The sequence below is a fragment of the Vulpes lagopus genome, chromosome 5, assembly GCF_018345385.1.
Source record: "Vulpes lagopus strain Blue_001 chromosome 5, ASM1834538v1, whole genome shotgun sequence".
In the NCBI taxonomy this organism is placed as follows: Eukaryota; Metazoa; Chordata; class Mammalia; order Carnivora; family Canidae; genus Vulpes; species Vulpes lagopus.
In genome coordinates, this window is record NC_054828.1 from 26,953,768 (window position 1) to 26,976,399 (window position 22,632).

The 22,632-nt window shown below is 40.1% G+C and overlaps 1 protein-coding gene across 4 annotated transcripts in view; it reads left to right on the forward strand.

Moving 5' to 3' along the window:
• The window catches only part of AFF3 (AF4/FMR2 family member 3), a 564,761-nt gene extending 544,065 nt beyond the window's left edge, over positions 1 to 20,696 (forward strand). For all 4 annotated transcript variants that reach the window (XM_041757150.1, XM_041757149.1, XM_041757151.1 and 1 more), the window contains 7 exons: positions 1,394 to 1,457; positions 3,945 to 4,081; positions 9,165 to 9,236; positions 10,840 to 10,933; positions 13,670 to 13,719; positions 13,867 to 14,090; positions 16,959 to 20,696. In XM_041757150.1, coding sequence (XP_041613084.1) covers positions 1,394 to 1,457; positions 3,945 to 4,081; positions 9,165 to 9,236; positions 10,840 to 10,933; positions 13,670 to 13,719; positions 13,867 to 14,090; positions 16,959 to 17,080 — 763 coding nt within the window. In that variant the 3' untranslated portion in view covers positions 17,081 to 20,696. The remainder of the gene's footprint in view (positions 1 to 1,393; positions 1,458 to 3,944; positions 4,082 to 9,164; positions 9,237 to 10,839; positions 10,934 to 13,669; positions 13,720 to 13,866; positions 14,091 to 16,958) is intronic.
• The last annotated feature ends 1,936 nt before the right edge of the window (positions 20,697 to 22,632 follow it).

Consider the following 22,632-nt stretch of genomic DNA (forward strand, 5'->3'; position numbering starts at 1 on the left):
GTGGCAGTAAGAATGATAGAGGGATGATGAACCAAAGATGGGGAGTTTAATATTACGCATTAAGGAAATTCTGCAGCTATGTTCCTTATCTCCTTATTGGAAAAGTAAAATATTCTCAGCACATTACCACAGGAATAGAATATTTTAGGGGGAAATTCAAAGACAGAAAACCAAGGTCTTTTTCTTGCCTCCATGATTTATACTCGAAACTAATTATTTGTTATGCTCCTGGTTTGTTTATTTGCTTGGTTGATTAAAACCATTAAAATGAGGATAGAAGTTTGGGACTGCAATGTCATTATCATGGTACACATGGTTTTTCCAAGCATTTTGACCTCTTTGGATAAAAGGATGCTCTGACCCCTAATATTGAAGTAAGGAAAAAGACCCATTAGAATCTGAAAGAAGAGAGTTCAGAATAAGTGAGTCACAATAGGTGAGTCAGTCCGTGATTAACATCACTTCTTACCTCTTAACTCATTGGAGGAGTCCTGGCTTATATTGGATATTCATGAATAGATCAAGTTTATTGATTACATAAAGACCCATAATATAAAAAGCTTGGGCTAATGATATCTACGGTATGTAGATTTTTAAAAATCTATCAGACTAAGCATTTAAAGGTACTGTCTGCTGAGTAGCTTTGCGTAACTTGGGGTCATTACACACACTCAGATTGGTCTCTGTATGAATTACTTTCATCTCCCAGCAGAGTTAGTGCTGGCAGGGGCTATTGTTTCAATAATGCACATGTCTGCTGTTAATGTTTACCAGCCAGCTAATCAGAACTCTGGAGAATACATGCTACTTTGAATTGTTACAAGGTAGACATCACTTTACAATTAACTTCATTATAATTGGAATATAATGATACAGTATTACCTCTTTTCATGTTGCACTGTGAAGCCTTAAAATAATTATATATAGATAGATACAACTATAGGTGCCATTTATGCATATAAACGACATGTACTTTCCTAAGAATACATAAGTATACTCACCCATACATATCTATACAGTTATTATGAGGTATATTTATGATCTTTACAGTAAAAAGGAATTATTGTATACAAATTTCATGTAAAATAAGGTTTTTTTGTTTCCTCAGCCATGCAATAAGAAATCTAATTCACAAATTAACCACTGGGGAACCCAATTAAAATCATTGTAGATGTAGACTATCTGCAGATATTGAGTGTGTTTTGAATAGCTAATGTAAGAGAAAAGGAATTATGATATTTTACAGATAGGCAGTAATTTGGGAATGTAAAAATGCTTGATTCCATATTAAACCGACTTTGAAAACTGTGATTCAAGTTTGAGCAAAAGGGAAGAATATTTTCCAAAGATCCTGCACTTACACAATAATGACATTTAATATTCTCTCCTGTAGGCCACGCAGTGCAGACTATTTTATGCAAGAAGCTAAACGGATGAAGCATAAAGCAGATGCAATGGTAAGACCCTTTTCTTTCCAGATATGTTCCTCCAAATTATGTTTGTACTGCAGCTTCATCACTGGGGCAATATAGCTGGGGTAATTATAAAATCTATTACAAGGATGGCTGGGTCTGTTAAATGGAGAAATGTTTATATAATCAAGTGCTCATAGCCCAATAAATTATGACTTCAACCAATAATGTCTGACTGGGAGAAAGTCCCGGATAAATGAATATTTCAATTTAGTTCTAAGGTCTGAATAGTAACTAGAGGCAATGGAGTCAGTGGGTGGTAGTATTTTGTTCCTTTAAAAAAAAAAAATCTAGGTTTGCATTTTTCTTTCTTGTTAGCCTGGCCAACCCTTGGCTTGGTCCCAGGATCAAGTCCTTTTGCAAAAAGACTCATGTTCTGCCTGTGTATCTGCCAAAATTAATACTTCCTCTGAAACTGTACAACACAGAAACTATTATGCAGCTCATAAGACCCAAAAGTCACCATGATTTGATGTTTTGAAAAATAATAATAATAACTTTTCTTACTTGGAAAATCTCCTGTTTTGGAAAGCTTGACTCTTCCAAGCAAGAAATAGAAAACTTCTGGTTTTTTCTAAAGGAGATAACATGATTGTTCCATCTTAAGATCTCATCCAAAGAGACTCTTCCTACCTAGTAATTTCTGTTCTGTTCCTCTCCAGCATTCCTGAGCTGAGGGTGCCAGAGATGAATAAGGCATTTCAAATGACCTTCAGGGTAGTATTCTAGGGCTGAAGGTACTCAGATCATAGCATACCCCTCTCCCAGTGCTACCAGTGTTGCCCATCAGACATTTATTTGTATGAAAATCTCTGCCTCGGTACACCAGTGTGCAGGGGGAAATAAACAGAGTTATCAGAAAATAGACAAGGGAAATGGAAGGTATGGTTCTTGTCCTTACCACCCCACAGTCTGATGGAAAGCTCTGGTCACCCAAAAAAGCTGATGCCATAGTCACTATTGGAAAAGAACACCATATTTTAAAGCAGAATGAAAATTTCTGCCTGGATCATCCAAGGCTTTCCAAGGATTGTTCCTTCGGTGTCAGGTTACCAGAAGCTGACCTTTCCTATCAACATGCTGCGGCAGCCAGGCTGGTGCTTTCCTGGTCTCCGAGCACACATCACTCGTGCCAGCCAGCGGGCCTGTGCCTGTGCCGCAGCAGAGCCTCACGCACACACACTCACAGCTACTCACACCTTCAGCTTCCTCCCCAAATCCAGCCAAATTATACCATTCCTTCCCATTCTCATTTTCAGGTCTCCTCCCTGAGGCCTCCCCAGCCAATCTGCAGCCCCATGACTTACTCCCTTCCTACCATCTCTTAGCATTGGACTCTTGGTTTTGTATTCTGTTAATCACTGATTGCCTTGCACTTTGAACTATCTTGTGGGTGCACATTTTCTCTCTCTAGGTGCATTCTGTGTTCCTGGAAGGAGTTTCATGTCTCAAATGCGTACTGCACAGAACTAGGTGCTGTAGAAAATACTTCTTGAATGAAGTGACCTCCTTGATCTGAAAGCGCTGTCAAGAAATATCTCTCTATAGCCTATTAGGGTTATAAACTGTTTAAAAACTTGATTTGCTAGGGCACCTGGGTGGCTCAGTTAGTTAAGTGTCTGCCTTTGGCTCAGGTCATGATCTCAGGTCCTGGGATTGAGCCCTGCATTGGGCTCCCTGCTCAGTGGGGAGCCTACTTCTTCCCCTCCCTCTGCCACTCCTCCTGCTTGTGCTCTCTTTCTCTCTCTCTGTCAAATAAACAAATAAAATCTTTTTTAAAAATTTTAAAACTTGATTTGCCAAAGAGAGAGAGTTTTGCTCTACATTGACGTTTTCTAAGGTATCCATTATGAATGAAAATTGTTTTCAGAGGCAGGACCTAGATCAGTAGTCTTTGTGTAATTCTCTTTTGGTTGATGAATGAATATGTGAAAACCGGGAAGATGATACGATCCAAATTTAGAATATGTAATTATCACAGAGAGTAACAATATATGGTTGCCTTGATGTGTGAGTTCAGATTTATGAGAGTCTAAAAATATGAAGCCAATTCTCAGTTATCCTCACTGACATGGGGGGAAATTAACATAAATTTAGACAACTTGAGATAATCCTCCCAAATCATTTTTTATTTAGCATAGCATGGAGGAAAAAGGAGGGAAGCTGCCAAGCAATTAGGGGTTAGGAAGAAAAAGAAATTAGAGCAACCATGTAGTTCTGACCAATTCTGATTGGCAGCTATTGTATGGCTTTGGTACATTTCTGTATGTAACTGTTCACTCACTTTGAACCAGTAGCAATTTGCGAAAATAACTAGAGAAGGAAGCATCCTGTTTCTTTCTTCTCTCAGCTTCAGTCACAGGATTTGGGGACTCAAATGTCAGGTTTCTCAAATAAAGCATATAAACTATGTAACAATGCCATTTAAAGAAATATACTTAAGAAAGACACTGTATTAACTCTGTTGATCAGGTGGAAAAGTTTGGAAAGGCTTTGAACTATGCTGAAGCAGCTTTGTCATTTATTGAGTGTGGAAATGCAATGGAACAAGGCCCAATGGAATCCAAATCTCCTTATACAATGTATTCGGAAACAGTAGAGCTCATCAGGTAAGCACTGTGTCTTGTTGGGGAAGTGGAGGGGATGAGGATGTATGTCAGCTACCAAGAACTCCTGTTCATTCCCACAAGGAAGAATGTAAGGTTTTGCAAGGCACTTTCACACACCCTGCCTCCTTTTCTCTCTTTATGACTGAGCAGGAGAGCTCCTCTCACCCCTGATTGCTGGAGAAAGGAAGCTGAGTCCAAGTGAAATGTGACATGCCTACATCACCCAGCTGGGAAGTGGCAGATTTTGAACTAATTTCACCTTTATGCTGTTTTTTAAAAAATATGATTCAGTTTAGTATAATAAAAATCCTAACTCCATCAGTAAATGATTCAGGAGTATTTGATGAGAGGAAAGAACATTCGGGGGGATTTTAGGAAAGGAAATTCTCTCCTATGAGATGCTGTCTCAACAGGTACTGATGTTTTATTCTTAGACCTGACTGGGAGCACCATCCCCCACCTGGGTTGAGACATGTAATGTGAGTAGAAGTAGAGTTTCTGACATGCCCCCATCAAGGAGTTGGATGGGAGACTCTTGTCTTCCATCACAGAGACCCAGAAAGGCACATCTTTAATGCCTTTTTAATGAACCATTAAGGGAATCTCATCCATGAACCATACTGAGAACCTTGTCATATAGTTTATGTCTCTAGTTAGTTCAACTGCTTGAGATAATATATAATACCCATATGTGAAATTATTCTTCCCCAAAACTAACTTTAAGAGACTTTCCTAATTCTGGAATTCTTTGCAACCTAAGATTAAATGTTTTAGCATGCCCCGTCAGTCCAGATGGAAGATTTCTAGTCATCTTCGGTTATAACCTTTTTGATCTTTATTGGCCCAAGGATACAATGAGGTATTTTATACCACTCTCCTTCAGTAAGTAATTTCTAGCCTTTGAAACTGTCACCCCAGCATCAGAGAATACATCATCTTTAAAAAGTACCTCTTAAGAATGTTTTGAAAGTCAACACTGCCCAGTCATTTTTCTTATTAAAATATCCCTACTATATCCGTGTATTATTGGATTCCTTCATACTGTTTTCTTACATTGTATGCTATTTTTGTCAGCGAACAAAAGAAATCACCACAATAAAATACTTAAAATTACTCTAAGAGATCCTAGATTCTCCCATTCCTTCCTCAGAGTAAGGCACAGACTGAGGGACCCACAGACGGGTAAGAAAATAGTGACCCTCGATAGGCACACAAAAGAAGTGATGTGTCCTAGAATTCTCCAACACAGAGAAGTTGAGGGGAGGGGTTCTGATTTATTTATTGATGTATCCTTAATCCCTAGGATAGTTCCTGGAACATGATACGTGCTCAATAAATATTTGAATGAACAAATAAGTCAGAGGTCTTATGGCAAACTGGAGTGGGCCTGGCCCCCTTTAAGACATTCAAATTTTAAAAGACAAATAAGCAAACAACAATGAAAGCCTGATGCCAGTCAAATACACCTGGAGGTGCTGATGTGCTACACCTGCTCTTCACCAGAGTTAGGACTCAAATGTATTCACTAATGCAAGTATCATTGCATGATGGAGAACACAATCTATCTTCTAGATAATTCAGACTGAATAGAATCCCTTAAACTACTAAGAAAACTAAGACAAAAGAAATTATTTTATCCGAATTAGAAAATAGCATTAATTCACCACATAAATCTAGGCATGTTGCCTGCCAGACTTAAGACTCTCCTCCCCCACTGAGAGACAGTGGGGGCTGAGAGCACTGGCAAGGGGGATCTCACCATGACTGTCCAGCTCAGGATGCCCTCTTTGTCACCATAGGCAGGAGAATTCCTTTCTCCTCAAAGGATACCAAGCATCACAAATCAAAATGGTACCACAAGCACTCTAAAAATTAAATTGTAATTGGAAGTACAACCCAGAAGTAGGCCAGGACTTGCCTGCTAAACCTGAACAAGGCAGCTTCCTTTTAAAATAAAAGATTTAGATAGGACCCAGAGTCTCCTAACATAATAGCCAAATATTCAAGTTACAGTAGAAACTCACTTATCATACCAAGAAACCAGAAATCACAACTGAATAAGAAAACGGCAGTAAGAAATGAGAAAAGACAACCATTTGACACCAATCGCCAAGATGAATCAAAGGTTGGAATTATCTGATAGTATTTTAAAGCAGCCATCACAAAAATGCTTCAACAAATTGATAAATTCTCTTGAAAGAAACAAAAAATAAAAAATCTCAGCAAAGAAATGTTATTTTTTTAAAGAATTGAATGTAAATTACAGAAATGAAAAATATAACAGTAACAAAAATCTCACTGGATAGGCTCAATAGCAGAGTGGAGATGTGTTAGTTCATAACACTGCATCAGGAGCTTCCCAAATGTAATCTGAAACTGCTCCCTTGTAGATAAAGGGGGAAGGAGACATGAGGGGAAAAGGGCAGACCACTCCATGTTCCTAGGTGGCAGGTTTAATAAGCAAAGAGAACTTACTTGGGTGGCCACAAGGTGAATGGATCCACTCACGCACACACCAAATCTTAAAGTTTACATAGGGGCCTTAACTGGGTTTAGCCAAGTCTACTAGGCAGATATTCTCAACACTGTATTTACTGTCTCAAGGCTCTGTCCTTGGAGTAGCCTCTGGGAGCAGAAGAGGCAAGTAGAACCCACATTTATTTTTTTTTTAAGTTTTTTTCATTTATTTACTCATGAGAGACACAGAGAGAGAGAGAGAGAGGCAGAGAGACACAGGCAGAGGGAGAAGCAGGCTCCACACAGGGAGCCTGATGCGGGACTCAATCCCAGGTCTCCAGGATCAGGCTCTGAGCTGAAGGCAGCACTTAAACTGCTGAGCCACCCGGGCTGCCCAGAACCCACATTTCAAGAACAAGGAAGGTGAGGAGCCTCTGTTCACCCAGGTCCAGCTCACAGGTCAATTGGCAGTCACCGCTTTTTGAAGATCTTCTCCAACAGAATGACAGAGGATAGAATTAGTGAACTTGAGAACAGAAAATGGAATGTATCCAATCTGATTAACAAAGAGAAAATAAACTGAAAAAAAAATGGGCCCCACGAGCCTCAAGCACACTGACAAAAGATCCAACGTGTGTATCATTGGAGTCTCAGGAGTGGAAGTGAATGGAATTAAAAGAATATTTGAAGAAGTAATGGCTGAAATTTGCCAAATTTGGCAAAAACATAAATATGCAGGTACAAGAAGCTGAGAAAAACCCAAGTAGAATAAACCCAAAGAAATGCATGACAAGACACATCAGCACTATGTTTCTGAAAACTAAAAACAAACAAACATGAATCCTGAAGACAGCTGGAGAGAAATGATGCATTACTTATAAAGGAGCACCAGTTCATATGACAGCAGACTTCTCATCTGAAACCATGGAGGATGGAAGAGAGTGGCATGACATTTTTCAAGTGTTGAAAGAAAAACCCATCAAACTGAATTTTAGATTCAGTGAAACATCATTATACAGGAAAGAAAAGGAAATAAAAATATTCTCAAACTAAGAAAAACAAAGTTGTTTTTAAACTATGAGGATTAGCTAGAAGAAGTTCCTCAAACTGAAAGGAGATGACAAATGAAGGAATCTTGGAGCATCAGAAAGGAAGGAAGAACAATGGAAGAACAGAGTACAAAAACATGCAATAAACTATCCTCCTCATGAGTTTCACAAATCATACTCAATGATCAAAACAAGAATCATATCACCAGCTGATACTCAAGACAATGTTTTTGAAAAGTGAATAAAGTAAAGGGACTTAAAGGGAAATAAAGTCTCCATGCTTCACTCAAAGTGAAACGTGTTAACACCAGTGAATTATGGTAAGGCACATTCATGTATATTGTAAATACTCAGAGCAACCACTAGAAAAACTATGCGTGGAGATATATTCAAAGACACTACAAATCTGCATGCTGTGGAGCTAGTATAATAACAGTATCATTTTTTTTAGCAACTTACAATGACCTTGACCAATACTCTCCATACAACAATGCTATATGATCAGCAGTATTAGTCTTATTTTATCGGTAAAGAAATTGAGGCTGAACTTGGATTTGAACCCAGGACTTTCTGATCATTTCACCTCTGTCTGAGCTCTCTCCCAGAGTCTACAAGTAACTTGGTATGTTACTGAGAGAATGGAATGACCATAGTCCCCTTGGTTTAGAGAAATAAGTGCTATTAAGTAAAGTTCATAAGAGCCACTAGTTATGCGCCTAGGACATTTACACAGCCATCAAAGTAAGAGTTCATGAACAGTGAAAAGGGTAAAATCCAAGCATTCATCTGAATATAGGAAGTGAATATTTTTCTGGAAATTAGTTTAGAAGGATTGAACTTCATTCCATCTTGTTAGTCATTCAGCCATAAGTCCAAATTAGAAAAATGGATGTGTCACCATACACCTAGATAATGCTTGAACTGGTATCACTCTCAACGATCTGTAGCATTTGAACTTGGAGCAGTAAGTACCTAGAGGGCCATAAAAGTCATTTTGTTCTAGCTGTCCTAGTAATATAGTGCTTAGGGGAAATGGGGCAGCATCAGCTAGCTTTTAAGAAAGAATTAACAGGGGGGCACCTGGGTGGCTCAGTTGATTGTGCATCCCAAGTCTTGATTTCAGCTCAGGTCATGATCTCAGGGTTGTGATATCAAGCCTCACATTAGGCTCCATGCTCAGCGTGGAGTCGGCTAGAGATTCTCCCTCTCCACACTCCCCCTCTCTAAATAAAAAGAAAGAAAGGAAGGAAGGAAGCCAAAAAAAAAAAAAAAAAAGAATAGCAAGTGCTGTGAAAAACTAAGTATTAAGCAAAGAGAACTTCAATCACCGAAGATGTTCTATTGTTAATAAGAAAGCTTTTTTAAAAAATTTCTTTGGGGGATCCCTGGGTGGCGCAGAGGTTTGGCACCTGCCTTTGGCCCAGGGCGCGATCCTGGAGACCCGGGATTGAATCCCACATCGGGCTCCTGGTGCATGGAGCCTGCTTCTACCTCTGCCTGTGTCTCTGCCTCTCTCTCTCTCTGTGACTATCATAAATTTAAAAAAAAATTCTTTGGTTTTCCTTTTTTCCCCCTAGGTATGCTATGAGACTAAAAACTCATTCAGGCCCCAATGCCACACCAGAGGACAAACAACTGGCTGCATTATGGTGAGTGAATGATAATGAGAAAGCTTAAAATAGCTCCCTCAGCCTTGCTATATGTTCATTGGCAAACAAGGTACTGAAATGCATACATTTTTCTAGTGACTTCTGATGTGCAAAACCATATGCAGTTCTAATGGTGGCCAGGGAGAGCCCACACTATTTCATGCATGATGTGAATTCACAGTGATTGAGAATCAACAGGTCCATTACACAAGGATAGTAGTTTCTCTGTGTGTGTGCATGTGCGTGTGTGCATGCATACATGTGTGCACCTGCATGCGTGCACAATTTTAAAATCAGGTAGGCGTGTGTTTTAATCATTTGAATGTGAGTTGTGCCAAATGTCATTTCTCTTGTGTTTAACACGTTAGACACGATCAAAATAATGCATTTGCCTCCTTATATGTGGGATTAGTATGACTGAATCAAGATGATGTGCAAAAGTTCTCAACATATCAAACTAAGGAACAGTTCATTACACTGTGATAATAGAAGCATTTCTTTTAAACTGTTCACCATCATGTAATAGATGTTTTCTATATCTGTAATGATTACAATGGTACAGATTATGTGAGTATAATAATCTTCCTCGTTACATCTCCTTGGGACACTTCACCCCATTCTCCCAAATGACTTGACACCTATCTATAGAAATCCAACATTTTTAGCTCTCTAGTGGTTCATCCCCTACTCTAGAACCTGATCTGCAAGTCAGAGAATCAAGTCTCAAAGGAAATAGCAGCAACATACACAAAAGAGAGGGTCCTCGGGTACTTTTACATCATCTGCAGTTTTATGTGCTCAAAAGAGACTATTAAGTTGTAGTTGGCATGTTGGCATTCCAGCATGTCAGCACCAGATCTGAGTTATTAGCAAATAATTATGACCAAAGAGCATCAACGCAAAGAGAGTATGTCTCAGGAAGTACTTTCTGTACTCTTTTCAAACTGAAAATTCCGTATTAGGATTAACAAATTAATGATGATTAATACTTAATATTATGTAAGATAGAATACCGATATATTATAAATAATATAAAATAAAATAATAACTACTCTCAGCACTGAGTTCCTCTTGTTTATAAGATGTTCGTATCTGTTTCTTTATTTGAACTACTCAGAGTCCAGTAGTTTAAAAGTGAAGAGAATACAAACAGGTGGAGGAGCTATTCTTTCAGCAAAGCCAACACTGCAGAAGTCTGGGGCGCCAGTGGGGAATCAGAGTAAGGAAGGTGGCTCTGCCTGGAGACTCCCCGTCTCCGTGAAAGCTGTGAGCTAGTTCTCCCTCACTCCTCCCATGGAGAGAGACTGTCCTCTAGTGGTGGAAGAAGAAAATGGCCTCCCTTGGCCCCAAGAAAGAAGTGCTAAAGCCACCATCTAGTGGTACATACACTTGTGGGGTAACTCCTTGAACTTTAGAATTAGATCTTTTGAACACATGGCAATACAGATACTCGACAGACATAAACATAAGCATAACAATATTTCATATACGTAATCCTGATATAAATATGGAGTGCCTTAGAACAAAAAGAGTTTTGTGTAAGTTTTGTTGGCAGAGGACACACTTACACTCCCCGGGGCCCATTTCTCTCTTTCTGCCACAGTTACCGCTGCCTGGCTCTCCTGTACTGGCGGATGTTTCGACTCAAAAGGGACCATGCTGTGAAGTATTCCAAAGCACTTATTGACTATTTCAAGGTATTGTCTGGTTAATGGGTGACATTGCTGCTTGGATCCAGTGGTCAAGGACATTTTCTAGGAGCCTGGCAGACTCAATGGCTTTGGGAGGAATACAGGAACACTCTGATGTCAATAGTAACCCCCTTTATGATATTCTCGTGGTGTTCAAGGCTCAGAGAATGGCCTTGAGAGCCTGCCTGATTCGTCTTCCTGCCTTGTGTCTTCGTATGTCCATGGCCTCAAGAGAAAAAAGATCCAATTACCCACTCGAGTGTCCTAGGAAATTCTTTATAGCTAACAAATTCCTCATGTTCGCTTAGAGCTTCTTCCTCTCAGAAGTAACAACTTAGGACTTCCGGGTAGCTCCCTTCAGTAGCTAATTTAGTTTTTAATAAGCGTGTTGTTTGAAGTGATAAGAAATGGCTCGTTGGAACTCAGAGGCACTAGGACAACAGCAGTGGGTAAAGATAAGGGTAGAATTGGAAACCAGGCTCTTCTCCCTATCTCAGGAAGTGAAATCATTTTCACTGGGAGAATGAGAAAAAAGAAAGCCTTCCCTGCTGTACTTGTGAAGCAGACATGAAGTTATAATGCATTTGAGATTTCTAGGCCTCTTTGCTGTCCATTTGTCTATAGAAACAAGAAATTATACCATTTTCACCTCTACCAACCCTTTGTCAGATACACACCATCATTTTAGATCCTTTAACCCCCAACCTCCATACCTTAGAGATCATTTCTGATGACCAGGCTATGTTGGAGGTTCCAGGGGCTCTGTGCGACCTCCTTCCTGGTCATACATATGGAATAACCAGGTTCTAAGGCAGGGTATGACTGTTTTTAACATATTGACCATTCTGTGTCATAATGACAAGAACAGACACTAAGCCTATTCCTTTACTTTGGAGGCCCAAGGTCAAGAGAAGTAGTTTCTAAAATGTCAGAATCTAAGAGCTAATGCTGAAGAGCATTATTACAGTACCAAAAAAATTAAAAAGCTTGAATAAAAAGGACTCTGAACTCTGTAAGCCATGGAGGTTATAACAGAACTTTTAAGGCATACAAGAAGTTCTTAGCGTGTATGTGTGCCATCCATGAATATGTACCAAATAGACAGAGAATACAAACATCAGTTTCCCCTCCAGGGATCACTGGTTGTTACCCTTAATTAAAAGCTATTTAAGGGGATGCCTGAGTGGCTCAGGGGTTGAGCATCTGCCTTTGGCCCAGGGCGTGATCCTGGAGTCCCAGGATTAAGTCCCACATCAGGCTTCCTGCAGGAAGCCTGTTTCTCCCTCTGCCTATGTCTCTGCCTCTCAATCTGTGTCTCTCATGAACAAATAAATAAAATCTTTATTTAAAAAAAACATTTAAGAAAAGCCATTTAAATGGTATTTAAAGTTTAGAGATTATGGGGGCATCTGGGTGGCTCAGTTGAGTGTCCAAATCTTGATTTGGGCTCAAGGTCATGATCTCAGGGTCATGGAATTGGGGCCCACCTCAGACTCCGCACTGAGCATGGAGTCGGCTTAGGATTCTCTCCCTCCCTTCTCCCTCTCCTGCTCCCTCTCCTCTTGATCTCTAAGTTAATTAATTAAATCTTTAAAAGAAAAAGTTCAGGGATTATGAAACCTTCAGGTAACAATGAGAATTTGTCCACAAAGAATGTGTTTTATCAATATAGAGCTACTTTTGGAAAAAAAAAAAAAAAAAAGACCTGCTCCCCATGTGTGTTTTCACAGTCACAGGGCTTCCTTGGTAGTAGAAGAGGCCTGAAGGCAATTGCAGAATTGCCACCTGCTAGGCCATTTCTTACCATTTTGGTAACACCTCCACTAAAAACTAAAAACCATTCACCACTTCATAAAGTCCTTTTTAACCAAAAGAAACACCTTGTCTCTGGGGAACCAGGCTCAAGCTGTTTTCTTGTCTCTGGACGGGCAAATTCACATCAGTATCATAAAGACTATTAATAATTTAAAAATACCTTAAACTTATGTGCAAGAACACATGATCAGGCTTTCAGAGTAGAAATCTGTCTGTACATTTAGCAACTTCCCTTGCCATAGGCAAAACTTCTTTTCAATGCCTGATGCAAACAACTGGCTCATGTATTATATAGCATCCTAAATCAAAATATTCAGATAAACCAGTTTTTGAATGCTCCAGTAAGGACATATATTTTAATCTGTTCTTTTAGAAAAGTTCAACAGCAATTTCTTTTAAGAGAAATTTTTAAGCCTTGTAAGTCAAAACAATAGGATTTGGTGTCTCATGTCTTTTCAGGCATTAAATGTATGTCAGTGGTTTCTGCAGATATGCCCTATATTTAAATATAAGGTGGTCTCAGTAAGTGTAGTGGTGGGGGGGGGACTCCCACTCTTTTTTCCTTTTCAAGAAAACTAAGCTAGTTGAAAAAATTTAGGCTGGTTCAGGATTCAACAGACCCTCAGGATTATGATTTAATTTGGTACATAGAATTCAGTGGATGAAAACCCAGGCTGTGGGGCGAGTTGTCCATTTTAGCCCCCCGTGGAACCCAACAGGCCATGCAACTGCCCCCCGCCCCCAGCTTCCAGAAAAAAGACCAGTCGCCTAGTGATTTCAGCTTCCCAGATCCAGTTTCTGTGAGTCTTCACTTTATCTGCAGTCTCTGCCATTACTTCTCCCAACGGTCACCTGAGAACATGTAACTGTCAGCTGTTTAAACTCAGACAGATGGTAGTCACTGACAACGTTTTTATTTTCCTGCAGAATTCATCTAAAGCTGCCCAAGCCCCATCTCCATGGGGAGCCAGTGGAAAGTAAGTTCATTTCTCCAAAGGAAAGGTGATAAATGAGACACTGCATGATGCTGGGCCATGTGCTGCTTTGCTTACCCTGGGGGCCTGTTCTACCTCCCCTGGTACCAACCTCCCCACTCTTGTTTTTTCTACTCTCTCCCCTAACAGGAGCACTGGAACCCCATCCCCTATGTCTCCCAACCCCTCCCCAACCAGCTCCGTGGGATCTCAAGGGAGCCTCTCCAACGCCAGCACCCTGTCCCCTTCAACCATCGTCAGCATCCCACAGCGCATCCACCAGATGGCAGCCAATCACGTCAGCATCACCAACAGCATTCTCCACAGCTATGACTACTGGGAGATGGCAGACAACCTGGCCAAGGAAAACAGAGGTGTGTGTGCCTCTAGGGGGTGTGTGCAGGGTTCTACCACAGCTCAGGGAGCCGGCCTGACCCTGGGCATCACTGAGCAAGTTTTCATCATTTACCAGAGAAGACATAGTAGGAATTGTCACCTACTGTGAGAAAATTTTCCTGACCTCTCCCCCTCACTCAGGGCCTCCTGTACCTTGACTGACCTTAATCTTGACTGTGGGAGATTAGAGATGGAGGTAGATATGGAAATAGATATAATACAGATACATAGGGGATGCCTGGGTGGCTCGGTGGTTGAGCATCTGCCTTTGGCTCAAGGCATGAGCCTGGATCCAGGGATTGAGTCCCGCATCAGGCTCCCAGTGAAGAGCCTGCTTCTCCCTCTCCCTGTGTCTCTGCCCCTCTCTCTCTCTCTCTCTCTGTGTGTGTGTGTGTGTGTGTGTGTGTCTCACGAATAAATAAATAAAATCTTTACAAAAAAATACAGATACATAAAGATGATGTCAATACAGATATAGATATATACATGTACGCTTTTCCCTTGAGACAGTGAGCTCCTTGAAGCTAGGGGTCACGTTCTATTCAGCTTGCTGTTCCCAAAACCTACAGGGCCTAGAACACAGCTGGGGAGCAGAAACATCGAATGAATGAATTGATTGACTGATTAATTAATGAGGATGAATGTCCCTAGCTATGTAAGTGGTAGCTACTTCTGACTGAAAAGAGAGTGTCTTCTAGGTAGCAGTAAGCTCTCTTTCTCTTTAAATAAGAGAAGATAAGGTTTGTTTAAATAAGGTTTAAATAAGGTTTGTTTTCACAGATTATAAGACAGACACATGTCTACTGTGGCTAAATTTGCAATACATGGAAAACTACGGAGAAAAACATTTTTTAATTATCAGTAATCTTATCACCAAGAAGTAATTACCGTTAACATTCTACCGAAGTTTCTTCTAGTCTTCTCCAAATATGCAAGATTCTTACCAAAATAAGATTGCAACCCATATGCAGTCTTATATCCTGTCTGCTTCCATTTAACATTGTATCAGGCATTTTCCCATGTCATGAACTTGTTCAGAAACATCTTTTATGGGATCCCTGGGTGGCGCAGCGGTTTGGCGCCTGCCTTTGGCCCAGGGCGCGATCCTGGAGACCTGGGATCGAATCCCACATTGGGCTCCCGGTGCTTGGAGCCTGCTTCTCCCTCTGCCTGTGTCTCTGCCTCTCTCTCTCTCTCTCTCTGTGACTATCATAAATTAAAAAAATTTAAAAAAAAGAAACATCTTTTATGATGGTTCTAGAAGACTGTCATAATAGTGCTTATGCAGTCATAAAGTATCATGATTTCTCAAAACCATTCCCTTCTTGTTGGACATGTCACTTCAAATTTTTTCTATTATTGCAAACAATGTTATGATAAATATCTTCATATAAGTCATTGTTCATATTCTAGTTATTTTCATAAGAGGGAGAATTTGGGGGTCAAAGGTATAGACTCTTTTAAGGTATGTATTGTTACATATCTTGACACATATCATTAACTTTCTCCCAAAAGACTATGCCAATTTACTACTCTCCCTCCAATATCAGTGAGAATGCAAATCTGAGCTCACTTTCAAGCCTTTAAATGTGAATTTTGTTCCCATGATAGCATTGGCTTCTGAGGACAAGAACAGAATGTCCACAGTGAGATGAGGAATTAATGGCATAGATAAGCAGATGGGGCCTGCATACATGAAACTGATAATAAAACCAGACAGCACATAACATGCATCCCAGAGGTGGCGCATGAAAATCTAATGAGAATGCCAGGGAGGTCAATGCCAGGGGATTGAGGCCACCAGGAGAGGCTTGAGAGAGGAACTGGCATGGGACAGGGATTTGAAAAGCAAATAGTAGTTGCATGGTAAAGACGGAGTAGAGTAGGCATCACAGGTGGACAAAACAGAAGGGACAGGACATATAAAAATTGACGTGGCCAGTTTGGGAGACCCTGAGCAGGACACATTCCAGATGGCACTGCCAGCTGGCTGCTGGATATCTCGTACCCAGGGGCTCAATGCTGCATGTCCAGTGCAAAGTCGGCATTGTTTCCTGGACCTGCTCCTCCTCCCCTCTTCTGCTCCTAGATTCCTGCCTTGGCTATCCTCCCGGCCAACTGGGAGTCTTCTCTAACCTCTCCCTTGCCTTCTCCAGCAGGATCAGCATGTACACGAGCACCTCTGAGAAACTTCTCCCAGAGACTTACTTTCAAGGAGTGTTATTCAGTGATCCAGTTATGACAGCATAAGAGCCATATGAATTTGTCTGTATCAGCCACTATACTGTGATCTCTAGAGAGCAGAGCCTACACATTATTCTCCTTGGTATACTCCCCAACCTCTACCTCCCTGCACCCAGCACAGTGACCTGGCACGTGATCAATATTTAATGAAAGAATGTCCCAGAACTAGAAGGTGACCTCGGTAGGATTTTTCAGAACCTGTCCCTGATTTGCCCCCAGGGACCTGGAGCCTCCTCCCTTGCTCTCACTCCAGGGGTTCAGCACTTGCTGAGTACAGTTAGGGCAACAGAGCCACAACCCACACCCAGGGTAGGAAGCATTAATGTACGACAATGCAGTCTGAGGAAGTAAATGTTCTTTGCTTTTTGGCTCAGTAAATGTTATCCATTTAAATGAGAAATGGCCAATAGAATTATTTGGATATAGGATGAGTTCTCCACCTGGGAGTTCTGTTCAGTTGAATGCTAAAGTTGCACAATGGACTAGAGAATGCTTGATGTATATAAAGGCAATGAATGGGATATTTTTCTTAAGTCACTCAGGTCTCTCAGGGTGGCACGCTTAGCATGCGCATCACTAAAACGACTCTTTCTGTCCCCTAGAATTCTTCAATGACCTGGATTTGCTCATGGGGCCTGTCACCCTGCACAGCAGCATGGAGCACCTGGTCCAGTACTCCCAGCAGGGTCTGCACTGGCTGCGGAACAGCACCCACCTGTCATAGGGACCTTGGCCATGAGCCGGACTGTGCTCTCATCTCCGTGGATGGCTCGATGTCTCTGGACACTGCGCCACTGAAGTTCCCAGCCACAGCATTTCTCAAACCGCGGTGAATATTTCCTCAGCATCGAACAATGGTCTTTTCCCAGGGCATGTGTGTTTGTACGTGTGGGTGTAAAAGAAGTTGCCTGTATGTGTGTAAGATATATGGCTCTTTAGAACCGTAGGCATTTTCTTTGTCTAGTTTCCACAAACCCAAGCTAGACAAAGAGATCAGAGGTTTCTACTTAAGAGAATATACACTTACACACACACACGCACACAAAATCACACACACACACACTTTCTATTTCAAAGCTAAACCATGACTTCTTAGAACATTCAACCAAAATCTCATGGGTTAGTTAACCAGGTGCAATACAGCACACCAAAAGCTTGACTGCCAGTTAAGATGAACCTTAGTTCTTATATTATTGATTACTTTCAGTATTAATATACTATTCCCCAATTAATTTTTGATTGTGTGTATTAATGGGTAATTGAATAATGAAAAGAAGTCAGTTATTTTTGTGCTGGACGTTTACTAGATTGCATGTTACCAAATACCTTGCCTTTTGTCTAATACCCACCTCTCCCATCCAACTTTATTCTCAACTAAACGCGTCATAAGCAAACGGATCAAATCCCACAGGCCTTCCCTGCCCTTCCCCCCAAAGAATATGAAAATGGCACTGGAATTTGGTAAAAAGTCAGTGTCTTTGAAAGCTAACTGACATTAAAAGACAGCTGTGCTCAGAGCACAGTCAAGAACTGCAACCTTCTGCACGTGCAACAACCAGCCCACCCAGCACATGTGTTGTTTCTTCCTGCCACTGTGACACGGTGGCCATAGAGCCACATGGCATTTGTCAGCCAATATTTTTCAAGTCTTTTTTTCTCCACGATAGCTTTCTTACAAATTTTCTTGGCCAAATTAGGACATTACCTAGAATGTCTCTTCACTAGGAGTCTGTATCTGCTGCTTATCAAGCTGAGAACTATTTGCTAACACAAGACTGTCTGATCCTCTCACTCTTCGTGCAGAACGCAGGCCTTTGTTGCATTTCGATCTAGGGGATACATTTCAGGCTTTGGTTAGCAAGCTGCTTACTGCGCAGGGTAAGTTATCTTTGTAAGGACCGCAAATCTGTTTGGGGTAGCAACAACCAGAACATCATGCCTACATCCCCAGTACCTGGTATGTTTACATCTTGCCCTTGATTCTGCTTTCTTTTTTTTTTTTTTAATGAAGTTTACATTTTAGTTTTTTGACGTCTTGTTTACAGTTTTTGTCTGAAACTTACTTCTTTTTATAGTCTCTTATCGTGCCCTAGATTTAGTCTTCTTGTTAAATAAACTCAGTTATAAAAATACTGGTAAAAAGCAAAATTCTTAGAAAGGAAGATATTATGCCTTGCCATATCCTTAAAAACAAAAATAATGTCCTTGAAGCCTCTCACTCAACAGAATTGCACCAGGATGGTCTGAAAAAGATAGGTGATGCAGGATGTGGAACACTCTGTTTTCCAAGGTGACAGTGGCACAAAACATTTATAATGGATAGTGATATGCTTTCCCTGATGCTCTTACTGGTTTGGTTGTCATGTTACCATTTGGTCACCTGACCTGTAGGCGGGAAATAAGATTGTTGTACTTCTAAGCACTGATTCAAAATGATTGAACAACTTCAGTGACTTGAGATGAGTTTTAAATGAAGGGTTCAAAGGGAAATGAAGCCACTGAAAGATTTGTGAAATTTGCATTTGGCTTTGGCCTTGGACCATCTGGAAATATTACCAGTATTTCTACTTTCCATTTATCCAGCTGCGGTGCTCCTCACATCCCTTTCACTAGTCATTGGCAGAGTTCGTGATCCCACAGTATGTTAGAAATTTGAGCATAATTTAGGAAATTTTGGATTTTTTTTTTTTTTGAGGACTGAGGCTTATTCTACTTCCTCTTGCTGAATTCTGACGAAATGTTGAAATTCTCACGTAAAGGGATGATGAACCTGAGAGTCCATTGTGCTTCCCTGGGTCACTTTCTGGCCCTGCCCATCCTTAAAGTCACAGGTCTTGTGGGAGCTACATGGGTAAGCACCCACAAAACCCCATGTAAACACACAGGTGGCCCCTGGCTGATTATGCCCCAGCATTTTTATTAGCACTTAGGAGGCTCGTGTTTCCCAACAAAACTTGGAACTGGTCATTTTGGAGATGGTCAGAGCATGCAGGTCCTCTCCCTGTCTTTGATCTCATCATAGACCATGTGAGGGCAGCAGTTTTCGTTCACTTTGGCATACATGATTTTGGTAAGGAACCATTTTCTGATTGTTGTCCTTGAAAGTCATTCATAACTTGTTCCTTTTATTTAGCTTTGTTCAAAGTAGAAATACCTTTCTTGTGTTTTTGGATTATAAAAGTAATACATGCTCATTGTAAAGATTCAAACAATACAGCAAATGTATAAAGTAGAAAGTAGTAAGTCCCATACCCCCGAAGACAACCACTGCTCACAGTTTCATGTATGTTCTTCTAAAGATTCTCCCATTTAAACATATAATGTCTATGATCATTTTTTTCTATTTGAAGACTTATTATTTCCTCAGAAGTTAAACACTGAGTTCAACTGACCTTATCCTTCCATGACCTGAGTGGATGCCTTCCTTTAACACAATGTTAGAGTTATCTTTGAAAGAAAGTAACCCCAATATATTCCTGATCAAAATTTGGGATTTGTTACTACTCTCTACACAGATCAGACTTATGTGCAGGATTGTGCCTGGAAAGAGAGGTTTGGTTAAAACAGATATTTCTGGAAACTTTCAAATTGCAAATGGAAACTTGGACCCACTATCTAAAGAAGAATGTACTGGAAAAATAATCTGAAGAGTTGACAAATTGTGTACTAGATCGAACACCCAGAATGGAATGCAATGAGATTTTCTGCACTAAAACTTACCCTAGTATGTAAAACAATGATGTGTGTATTATATAACAGTGATGTGTACATTTCTGACATCTCATACATAATATACACAGTTTGTATAAAAATGCATACATTTAAAAATATATATGTACAATACAGCTAACATAAAACTGTAGTATGCCTGAAGGATATTACTAGTGCCTAACATTGAGTATAAGTCACTGCGTGTTCGCATCACCTTGGAAGTGCAGTAATTGTTACAAAATTAATCAGTGCAGCCAACATTATTTATGAATCACATCTTTGAAACTGTGCAGTAGTATATACATATATATTTTTAAATAACATTTTTCACAGTTTTCCAGAGTTACTGTTGAAATCTGTATCACCAAAAAAAAAAAAAAAGCAAGATTTTTTTAATGATGTAGACACTCTTCAGACCCAGTAATCTGTGTGTGATTTCCTGTTTGTAGATACCCAAGAGACTTTAGCAGTCACCAGCCTTAATGCATGTACAGGATATTATTGTGACTTAATTTATCTGCAGTTTTTAATCCATGTGAAATTGGAATTTATAAACTGACTTGGATTAAATATGTCTGCCTTTCTAAGGTTGCAAATGTTACATTAAATGATTTATGTTGTAAATGAGAGAAACCGAGTTGTATGTAAAAAAAAAAAAAAAAGTGTCCACCAATTGCTGTGAATATTTTTACAAGGAAACTTCCGAATCAAAATATGTAAATACGTTCAAATAAGTATTCTGGTCCCCAGTTCATAATCTCTTCAGAAGCAACGTTGTCGTTTCACAAATTTTTTAAATGTAGCTCCCATGGATTATCGTTACTAGATCTGCTATTTTCCACCGGCAAGACAGAAGCATGTTTTTCTTCATTATAACTACAGTTTACTATCTGTCTTTCCCATTTCCCAGCACACATATGCACATACACACGTGCAGAATAACACACCCCAGTGGCCCAGAAAATGCTAACTAGGAAGCCTGAAGGAGTTCATATTGATGACTGCATTGATGCCTGTCCAACCAGTAGTCCTGGGACACTGGGACACTGTTTTACTCAACATTCCTTAATGACACAAGTTAATTCCTTAAGTTCTATGTGTCAGGTTTTTTCAACTCAGGCCAACGTGGTGGAATAATGCTTGCAATATTTGGTTGAGTAATATTTGGTTGAGAATTTTGATGAACTAATGAAGATGGAAAGGTTAGAACAGCAGCTTGCCATATATATCCCCCTGTGGGGGAGAGTTTTTTGTTAACCTTATTTTTCCTCTTCTCTCACAACTTTTTCAGTCCATTCCATCCCAAAGAAGCAGAAACAGCAACAGAAACAGAACGATCATTCTACCTTACCCAGCCCATACCCTTAGATTCAAATTGCCTTGTCATGCAGCAGGACCCTAGCTCCAGGCCACCACAGAGACCATCTCATCCCACAGATGTCCAGGATGGGCTTTGCTTGCTCCAGGGACCTTGATACTTTTTTCAGAAGTGGTTTGGGCTAAGAAACCCTCAACAGTCTTTCAAGAACTGTCTTTGTCGTATATGGTTTGCCTGCTACTGAAATCTGTTCTAATCAGAATTATTTTTTTAAGAAGTAACACATTTTCAATGAAACATGGATCAACTGGAGTCTTGAAAGACACTTTTTTAATGAAAGAAAGAAAATTTAACAACATAAACTGCATCTCCAACAATTTTCCAAGCACAGTTTTCAATAATACAGCTTCCTAGCAAACAGCACAAGAAATGTTCAGAGTTGAGATTTGTGTTCTTTTTGTCCAAACTGAATTATTCTATAGATGTCATCAGAGGGGTCAATTTGTTTGCATGAGGCATGAGGAAAATCACAAAACTCTATTCTCAAACTAATTACATCTGACCACAGTTTTGGTTTTTATGATTTAATTGGCATTCTGAGGCACCAGGGGTTAATTTTGGGCTGGCTCCAAGGGCACTTAGATTCACAGCTCTTACGGTAATGGGGATCAGGGGATTAAATCCCTATGCGCGTTACTTGGAAAATCCACCTCTTAGAGGCAGTTTTAAACACACTGATCTGAGGGATGAATTCAAAGTACTAATTGCAAGTCGGCACAAGGATCAGCCTTTGTCTCTAAGCATCAGGAAGAAACGATGGGGCCTGGAGAGCTGAATCAAGGATTTGTTTACTATTCGTTTCTGACATAGAAAAAGCTTATCAGAAAATACTTATATCCAAAGATGATGTAAAATAGTACTAGTGTTGAGGATTTTCAAACAGTGCTGTTTGGTGATAAAAACAATTACAATATTCTGCTTTCTATCATGTTCTTCAGCCCTTCTTCAGTTTTCCGTAAAACAAAACTGACTTTTTCCCCAGTGTTTATCATCTCTTGATTTCTAGATGTCCACATGAGCAAAGAGAAAATACTTAATGCTGAAAAATACATACTCTACATGACTGAACGGTGTTGTACCCACATTAGCCAAAGATATATGACTTCTTAAAGAACATTCTTTGAGTCTCCTGTGTTACCTTCATCCTACAAAATGAGAGATCTCAAAGCTTCAAGTATGGCCAGGTA